The sequence below is a fragment of the Rousettus aegyptiacus genome, unplaced genomic scaffold, assembly GCF_014176215.1.
Source record: "Rousettus aegyptiacus isolate mRouAeg1 unplaced genomic scaffold, mRouAeg1.p scaffold_m13_p_4, whole genome shotgun sequence".
In the NCBI taxonomy this organism is placed as follows: domain Eukaryota; kingdom Metazoa; phylum Chordata; class Mammalia; order Chiroptera; family Pteropodidae; genus Rousettus; species Rousettus aegyptiacus.
Window position 1 is genome coordinate 149,906,111 of NW_023416307.1, and position 10,051 is coordinate 149,916,161.

The following is a 10,051-nucleotide window of genomic DNA, read 5'->3' on the forward strand; positions in this document are numbered from 1 at the left end:
TTTTATTTTTCAACTATTCTACTTTTTTTTTTTTTTAATTTTCCCTGATTCCTTTAGCCAATACTACTGTTCTCTGCAAGTGATCTAAACTCCCTTCTGAAATAAGGCAGGAAATCATCACCTTAAACTAGGCTGGTACCATTTAAAACTAAAAATACTAGGTTTTAAATACTTTAATTTATTCCTTTTATAACTTTATATATAGGTCAAATCCTCTCACTCTTAAGCCAGTGCTAATAAAAATAGTTCGCGGGCCACATTTTAAAAAGTAAAAAAGAAACAGGTGAAATTGAGACAACTTAAATCTTTGAAAAGTCAGTATGTACTTTAACTTGGAGACTATCTCAGTGGGGGCCAGAGACACTGTAAAAACTCAATGGCCACGTTGTGGCTAGTGGTTCCTTATATTGGACAGTGCAAGTCTAACAACAAAGTCTATGAATGACCAGAGAGCCAGGAGAGTTTTTAAGATAATAATCACAATTGCATCTGACTTGTATTCATAATTAGCTTTGATTGAAAATTTATGAACTCCTGGGGGTTTCTGATATAAATAACTGGTCTAAGAAAGGATGAATTCTCCTGACAGGGATAATGACCATGAAAACCCTAAGGTTTCTGGATTTTTTTAAAAAAAGCTCTTGTTTCTTTGGCTCCTTCTAAGAAACAATGTAATATAAAATGGTTTTGGACATCTAGGAAGAAAACAGCAACAGATGAATTTTGTTTATTCTATACTTCATCTAGAAGGGTATTAAAATTAAAGTGTGCTTACGAAAGTATAAGACCAAAAAACAAAAACCTTTGTAGCTGTGATCAAAAAATTTTTGATTCTCTGTTTCGTAACCAGCTCAAAACTTTGTACCTTAGTTTGGATAATAAACATGTTATTCATTTAAATCAGGACTAGAAGACCAAAAACATAGTTAGATTTCCAGGAGTTAAGAATCTGATTTTTTTTAAGGCAAATTACATAACCTTTGAAAGCCTCCATTTCTATATCTGCTAAACAGAATAATAACTACATCATAGAATGGCTATGAAGATTAATAATATTGTGAGAAGTCTTACAACAGGCAAACAGTAAGCACTCATTAAATAGTACCTATTATCATTAATCATGAAAGATTATTAAATGCAGGTATTCTTAAGCTGGGGTCTGCAGATCCTTGGTCCATGGATAAATTGCAGGGTCAGGGGTGGGGGTAAGGGAAGATTCCTAAAATTGGATGGAAAAAAAAGATTATACCTACATCTAATATCTAAGTACAGTTTAGCATTTCCTCCATTATGAACACTGGCAATATCACAATAATATTTTAGAATGACCTGTCACTATGCACCAATAGATATCACAGAATTTTCATATTACATTTCTGATGTTTCAGACATCTCAAAATATCTTTCAGCTAGCACCTTTGAAATTTTAATAGTTAGACTCGCTACTAGACCTTGTTAATGCATTAGTAAAGAAACAATACTATGCTACTAATGTGTTGCTTCTCATTTCAATACAATTTCAATTCAATATAATTTCCTTTGTAACCCTAAATGTTTTATTTCATGCACTTAAAGCATATTCTTAGAAGGGGTCCATAGGCTTCGCAAGACTGCCATGGCACGAAAAAAAAAATGGTTAAGAACCCCTAAATTTTAGTCTATCTCTTTGCTTCCAGAAAGCCAACCAAGTGGGCCTGCCTAGGTAAGCCAAAGTCTCAGGTTTATTTTCCTGTGTGTAGCTTGATAGGAAGGTATTACAGTTCTGGTACCCGACTCTACATCAATTGACCTATTTACTGAGCACACCTTCGATTTATATCTGGCACCTGTCCTGTTCGAGGTTCTGTGTCCAAGCCGACAGGTTGTTTTTCTGGTATATTCGGTTGACACATACCTGACACCCACTGGATGGATGCCAGGCCCCAGATGAAGGTGAGCAGTGGTTCTGAAGCGTGGTCCCAGACCAACAGCATCAGAATTAGCTGGGGGCTTACTAGATTTGCAAATTCTCGGGTCACGCCCCAGAAAAAGAAACTCCGAATCTGTCAATCTGTGTTTATCAAGCTCTCCGCAAGACAGACGCCAGAGTTTGAAACCCGCCGCACTAGGGAATCGGAAGGGGGCCCAACTTGGGGGGTAGGTAGGCTACCACCTCGAACCTTGGTGGAGACTAACACGGCTCCTGCACCGCGGTGCGGGGGAACCTGGAATTTCGATGCAGGAGGTGCTGAGAGGTGACAGTGAAGTCGAAAGCTGGGGCTTGTTGACCTCCTACACCCCGATTTTACTTACATTACCCGGGGCCTCGAGGTTGACTGATGGAGATCATCTCCCAGCATCAACCCCTCGGCGCTGCCACTGTAGGGAGAGATTAGGGGAGTCAGAATAGAGCATGCGAGACCACGGGGAAGACAGCCCCAGACCTGCGGGATCTGCCCGGAGCGACCCGCACCCACCTGGACCGTTCCCAGTCCTGCCGGCCGGCACTGGACAGCAAACTTCCTGCTGGGAATTGCGGTCCCGAAAGCCCACCGGCCCCAGGCTTTCCCAGCGGTGTGGGCTCCAGGAAACTACAAGTCCCAGGATGCCCGGCGCGGGCGGTCACGTGGGAGGAGTAGCGGGCGCGGCTAAATAGTCTCCATCGGCCATTTTGTAGGAGAAGCCGCAGCGCCGCCTCTTCTCTCGCGTCCTCGCCTCCGTCGTCGCCGCCGCCTCTTCCTCCGCCTCCTCCTTCGCCTCTTCCTGCCTCCTCCCGGCTTCCGCCGCCGCTGTCGCTCCAGCCGAATCCCAGCCCCGGGGCGAAGCATCTCCTTATTTATTTCCGTTTTCTCGCCACTGCAGCCTCCTGACACGGTGATCCGGGCGGGCCCCGCAGGAATTTTATCCCTTCACCGGCCTCACACTAGTATCGCATGTCCACTATCCAGAACCTCCAATCTTTCGGTAAGACCGGGTCGCCGCCGCCGTCCCCTCCCTGCCCCCGCGCGCCGCTCGCCGGCGGCTGCCGCTGCCCGCCCTCGCCGGCACCGCTCGCCCCGACCACCGCCCCGGGGGCCCCCCTCTGCCCTCGCGGGACCCCGAGTGGGGCTTTGTCTCGGCTCCCAGAAAATGGCGACTGGGCCCCTGGCGACCCCCTCCCCGAAGACGGCCGGCAGCCCCCGGCCCCTCCTCCCGGAGCCCCGACCGTGGTCCCTGTGCCGCCCCCTGCCCGGTCCTTGACCCGGCTGCCGCCCGCCTCCCGCCCGTGACATCTCCGCGACCCCGTTACGCCGCCCCTCGACCTGCCCCGCTGCTCGCAGGGGCGACGCCGGGCCCCGGGCTTGGGGAGCGGCGTCCACTCGCGCCCGGCGCCGTTTCTGAGCAGCTCTTGAGGGCGTCTAGGAGAAGATGCGGATGCGGACCTGTGATCTGTCACCGGGCAGCGGTCCAGTTTTCTCTACTTGCGTAGTAATTTGTAAAAATTACGTCTCTTGATATATATGTGTATATATACGCACCTGTATATACGTACATATATGTATATATATGGGTTTTTTTTTAACTTTTTGCATGGCATGGCACCGTTACGGTGAAATAATTGGAGTGGACGTATTTGAATGTTTGTTGTCATCAGAAGGTAATCGAGATGACGCACATTTTTATAGTGGCTATAAAATTAAGGTTTTAAAATGTCTTCTAATTAGAGGACTATATTCAACAGTAACATGATCTATCTGCCTATCACAAAAATTGTCTGTTCAGATATCAATGGACATATCTAGCCAAGTAGTTCTCTTTTGGTGAGAGTACTTGGAGGTTTTATTAATGCCCCACCCCCATCACCCCCATCCTGACCTGCAAAAAAAGCAGAGGCACTAGAACCTTCTTTGTGACCATTCAGTGTACCTTATATCTAGAAGTTACTGACTAAAAGATATTTTCTGCTTGTGATTTTTTTTGTATCCCTCTGCAGACCCCTTTGCTGATGCAACTAAGGGTGACGACTTACTCCCGGCAGGGACTGAGGATTACATCCATATAAGAATCCAGCAACGGAACGGCAGGAAGACACTGACCACTGTTCAGGGCATCGCAGATGATTATGACAAAAAGAAACTTGTGAAAGCTTTCAAAAAGGTAAAGGCGTTAAGAGAAATTAAAATATGGTTATCGATGTACACATCTGAATTGGATTATGGTTCACACCCTTTCTTGACTATATCGTCGTGGGTGACAGTGATTGGATTCCAGAAAGGTGTGTTTATTCTCTTAATTAACACCCAGATATTTCTGTCTGGTCTCCCATCTTAAAATAAAGTGTGCATGACTTACAAACAAAATGTGACATAATTTAGTTCTTGGGTGTCCCAAGTAAAATCATTTCCTTTATGTGACCTGCCATTTCATTTTCGAATTAACTTGGAACTGTTAGGGATTACAGGAGACAGCCTGTTTCTTAAACATAAACAAGCCTGCTGAAATAGTTAATTTTCATCTTTTGGTGAAAATAAAACCTCATCGTATTTGACTCTGTTATGTTGACTATTTATGTACTTCTCCAGAAATTTGCCTGTAATGGTACTGTGATTGAACATCCTGAATACGGAGAGGTTATTCAGCTTCAAGGTGACCAAAGAAAAAACATTTGCCAATTTCTCTTGGAGGTAAGTGACTGGGTGCTCTATGTACAACCTGGAGTTTGCTGCTAAAGCTATATTTAAGGGCAACGTGAAGTATTTCCCACTTAGTAGAAGAGCATGTGAATGAAGTAAATTAACTGATTGAAATACAGTGTTGGTATTTTTTTCGAAGACAGTAGGGCCTTTGTTGGGTTTATTCTGTCATTTGACCCGAGTGATCATGCCTTGTATCTGCACAGAGTGCATTTTGGTGTGTCAGGTATTAAAATGTGTGTTAAATTGTTATTAACAGTTAATGCCACAATAATAGCGTTGCTATTAGTTTTTAACAGTGACTTTTTAATGACCAGGGACTCCTTGTTTTCTGAAGGGTGAATTTATGTATTAGAGTGGTTCTGCTAAATTAAGTTTTATTTTGCAGGTTGGCATTGTCAAGGAGGAACAGCTTAAGGTTCATGGATTCTAAAATGAACCTAGATACGTGGAGAATTTCTTGAATAATTTTGTTCTCTAAATCCAGTTTGGCTGCCTTGTGAAATGATTCTCTGCAGTAAACGGACTTTTCATTTATTTAATCATTCAGATTTCCATTTACATCTGCATGACTACAGAAAACATGGGGTATGTAGGCTAGTAACACATAAAAAAATTGCAGTAAGATGGTAACGAAACCCCGTATTCATCTTAACATGTTTCCAATGGAAAATATTTTGTTTTGAGTGTTTGTTTATTGTTCAGTTTATTACTTTTCACTTGATTAAATGTTTTTTGTTGTATTAAACCATGTATGTTGCAGCTTAACAATAAAAATATGAATTCTTTTGTGAGCCATTAGGCTCCCAAATTTAAGCAAATAAGATACCCATACATTTTGTCTTTCATAATTGGAATTCTCATTCTGAAAGTATTCTAATTAGATTCAGCTGCTGTTAAACCCAAAGCTAGAAGAGAACCTTTGTTAAATGTAGCTCGTGTTCTTCATTTACTCTTAAAAATAAGAATAGAAACGCGTATAAACTCAGCTAGAGCCAAGAATCTGTCACAGTGTTAAATTTTAAAAAATAATGTGAAGTATAATTTAAACTTAAGTATTAGCACATAGAATTATTTTTTGTGTCTTTATTGGTTATGTCACTGGGCTGCCAAAATAAGTCTATCCCTAAGTGCCAGATAATGTAATAGACTTTCAACATAAATAAATTTAGTCACAGACACTGCAAGTGTGGGTGACAATACCACCTTACAGCTGGAAGAGACTGAGATTCAGGTTAACTTCCCTTGAGTGCTAGGAAGTGGCATTTGGGATGCCAGCCCAGGGCTTCCAGCCAGAAAAGCCATGTTCTTCCTCTACATCCTGGTTTCGGTGTGTGTTTCACCGAAGGAAGTGAGAGCCGCGATGGTGATGCGTCGCGGTTGGATGTTGAGTGAGGAAGAGGATTTGCAGTTCTTGGGTCTGAGATTTCTGCAGCGCATCTTCTTGAGTTCCAAACTCATGCTTTTTATGGAGCAGTAATCAAGATGTGTTGTTAAAGCCATTTAGCCGAGAAGAAGAAATGCATCCACGAGTGCATGCTTTTTAGCTGCCGCAGCGGCAGGATGACAGTGTGAAAGCGTCTCGCTTTGCATCAGCGCAGTCTGTACCAGCTGAGCCCGGGCCCCTGTTTTGATAATACTGCTTTTGGGAAAACGGACTCAGCCCCCACAGATTTACCTCCTAAAGACACTTAAGTAATAGGTTTTGTTACTTTCTTACCCCATCCTACCTCTAATCAAGAAAGACAGACAGACTTAAGTGACTATACCAGAATAGAGTGTCAAATTTGGTAAGCTCGTTTCTGGAAAAGCATTAATTTGACTAAGCAGATCAAGAAGTTTGGGAGAATTCTCCAACTTACCGAGAAATCCTCGTTTTTCTACCTGTAACATTTTGTAACGATTCCACCTCTGGTTGAGAGGTGCTGTGGAAATAGTTTATGAAAATGACAAAGCAGAGACTTACATTAATGTGTAAAGTGTTGCCTCTTTATCTACTGAGGGCCAAGCTAATGCCCAGCAAAGAACTGTCCAAGGTAAGGGTTGAACAAAGAAGATAGACAAGGGAAGCCTCAAAAATGGGAAGGAAAAGGCCCCTCACTTTGGCACCCGTAGCTGAGTGCTTGGTCATCGCTTCATGTGTCAGGCCACTCCCATGGGATGGGATCTAAAGCTTTGAGCAAAGCTGGTTTTTATGAAGAGCGCCTCCTGATCCTACAGCCTGTCCACCCCAGACACATGGCTGGACTTGTCACCTGTAGGGCAGACCCCATCCTTACAGCAAGAACAGGTCATGTACCCTTCTTTCTTGTCTTTGAACAATGCAATGGAAATAAAGGACGTACTTAAGAATATCTACGTATTTCTGCAGTTTTACTGAAACTAGTCCAAGGATAAAGTTGGGGGATACCACCCTGGCGTGGGAAAGCTGACTGGGAGCCTCAGGTACTTAAGAGCATGGAAGCAGGGCTAGCTGCTTTTGTCGGCTTCAGGGGCACAAGTGACTAGGTGGCATTGTATAAGTGAGGAGGGGAAACAGACTTAAACGTGCAGCAAAAGTAACTAGCCAAACTGGGTTCTCCTTGTGCCTCCCAGGTGGGAAGATGTAGATGTGTTGTTTAGTAACCTGTACTTTCAGGGCACAAATTGTAAAATAGGGAGTCGACAAAGTGACTTGTCCCTGATGTTCAGAGCTTGACAGAAGTCTTGGCAAAGCCATTAGGGAATTGATGTTCGGTTGAGGAACGGCCTGTTGCAAAGCAGCATTAACAGGGATGTACTCTGCTCATCACCTTGGCCCCTGAGGCAGGAAAGCCTGGGAGGCAGCCTGTTCTATCTGCTTAGGAGGAACTCGAGTAATGGCTGCCATCAACCACCTTAGAAACGGGCAGCTCTGATCATGCAGAAGGAACAGTTCTAGTCTCAATCATGAGAGCAGCTTTACCAAAATAATGAGTACAGAATGGTACCAGACTTCGTCTGCCACCTGTCACCAGCTGAGCTCCAGCTAAGAAAATGGGTAGTTAAGCTGAGGGAAAAAATCAGCCTCATTAGATGGTCCACACAGACCTGCTCCCTCGAGCCTGTGTGTATTCCCCATGCCAAACCAGAAGTCCATGGGGAAGGAAGCGCGGGAGCGTGGCTTTGTTGTAACTAAAACCAAGGGAATCCTCACTTCCTGTGGGCTGCAACCAGCTGCCCTTACTTAGGTTGACAGCCAGGTGACCTTGTGCTTGTCTGGGGCCCAGGGGCCAAATAAATCAGCTAGAATTAAGCAGGAGCAAAACCATGCCAGGGGCCCTCTGCGTGGCAGCTTTCGTGAGGCTATGCAGACATTTAACTCCCTTTTTATCTGGATAATGGAAGCTTGGGAAAAGTAAGGTCAGAAATTGGAGGAATAGCTGTACGTCTCTCCTGGGGCACCGGAGAGGAATCAGTGCTGGTCGAGGAGGGCAGGCCCAACTGTCCAGCTGGTCCTAATCCGGGCCGTATTGTGTTAGGTGACATGTGGCCTGCGGGGATTCTTTGACCTATATGGAAAAGTTAAACGGCAATTTAACTCAGCATTGGCTGTGCGGGTGCCAGTGGGTCAGGTGGCTCACCTGTCAGCTCATCGGTCTGGCCTTGAACCGGCAGGAAGAACAAGCAGTAGGTCTGCCACGGTCTGTAGCTGTTCTCCCAGTGAATTGCGGGCGTGATCTGAATCGTGGCGGTGCCTTGATCTCAAACTGGCGAACAACATCCACACTTTTCTTCATGCAAAAAGCAATTATGTAGAGATAGGCACCATTCGTTCAAGGTATAAAAGGGGACTCAAGTTCAAAGCCAAAAATCTATAGGAAATCTAAGTGATCTGAGTCTCTAAATGGCTTCAGCTGCAGCCCTGCGCTCTAGCCTGCAGGGTTTTGAAGGGCTTCTGGGCCTACAGAAGGGTCCAGAAGGCTGGCTGCAATACCCCAGGTTTGCCTCCATATGTCCACTCATTCTAACCAGGACCACAGGCCCCACCTTCTCGATCCACTGGGCTAGAAACAACATACGGTGTAGAGAGCAGAGAGAATCAGGCTTTAGTCAATGTCAACCATGGCAAATTCTGTGGGGGAGATATCACCAAGGATTTGGAGAGAGGTGTAATTAATACCTTGAAGCAGGGAAAAGGCCCATTTACTCACTGGTCACAAAAGTCCACTCTGAGTGCGTTATTGCCATCTATTTGTTAAAAACTCAGGAAACCTTAGCCTAATGTTCAGATTGGACTACGGGAACCACTAGCAACTAGTTGGTACACCAAGGCGGTTGAAATGAAACAAGGTAGGGTACCCAAGAAATGGTAGATAACTAATAAGTAAAGGATTGAAAGGGGTAGCAGAGAGAGGATGATTAGGGCAAGTATGTAGTCCTATAGCACCCTCTTGTGGCCAGTTTAAAAATTAGCTAGCTCCCAACAGTTCGTAGTGAATTACGGAGTTTTAAGTTGTTGCATCATTATAGTACCAGTTGACAGATTTAATTTTGTCATCCCTATACGCAGAAATTGATCTAGCCAGTCTTCTATTATTGAAATCCATAAAAATTATTGCAATGTGCTTTCGCATGAGATAAAAAAAAAATGCTCGAAGAGTCTTGCCCGGGGGTATATAAAAGCCACCTAACCTACAATCTACTACTGTGTTATTAGAAGGAATTTAATTCAAATGTAAACAGAGGTATCTGTTTATAGCCTCCAAAGACTAGGTGATTAAGCTAGAAAACAAAGCTCCTCCTAAATTGTCATGTATTGAGGGACACAATCTGGATTTACACACACACACACACACACACACACACACACCCCAAATACACAACAAACATGCTAAATATATAGTGCTCTCGATGTACAGCTTCGTGTGCCTTTTTGGCTACTGGAAGCACATGCACTTAGAAGGTCACGTGAACATCAATTTCTGTTTGGAAAATGTAATGACTGGCTCCCTCGACTTCCTCATGTCCACAACACCGGTGTGCCTCGGAAATGCTGCGGGTTCGGCTCCAGATCACCACGGCGTGAGTACCACAATAAAGCGAGCCGTCATCTTTTCACTGGTGGAGGGCCTTGCCTTCAATTAAAAAAAAAAAAAAAATCTGTGAAGCACCATACAACAAAGCGCAGTAAATCGGGGTATGGCTGCACAGGACGCCACCCTATTAAGGCCCAAAGAATTCAGAACAGGACTCACTTGGAGGCCCAGTCGTGAAAATGTGCTCGCTTAAAGAGCCGCTGGCAGATCTCACCTTCACAGGTAGGGGAGGCCTGAGGAGAGCCCAACAGTAACCTGAAAATGGTACTTGAAGGATTTGAGTCCACGTGAGTCATTGTCAGTATCACAGGATGGGCGCTTGACCAGGAATTCCCCCCAAGA

At 44.5% G+C, this 10,051-nt stretch overlaps 1 protein-coding gene across 1 annotated transcript; it reads left to right on the forward strand.

Moving 5' to 3' along the window:
• Positions 1–2,641: 2,641 nt before the first annotated feature.
• EIF1B (eukaryotic translation initiation factor 1B) lies at positions 2,642–7,006 on the forward strand. The gene is made up of 4 exons (XM_016123963.2): positions 2,642–2,943; positions 3,953–4,116; positions 4,542–4,643; positions 5,041–7,006. The coding sequence occupies exons 1-4, from the start codon at positions 2,913–2,915 to the stop codon at positions 5,083–5,085; spliced, it is 342 nt and encodes a 113-aa protein (XP_015979449.1). The 5' UTR covers positions 2,642–2,912; the 3' UTR covers positions 5,086–7,006.
• The last annotated feature ends 3,045 nt before the right edge of the window (positions 7,007–10,051 follow it).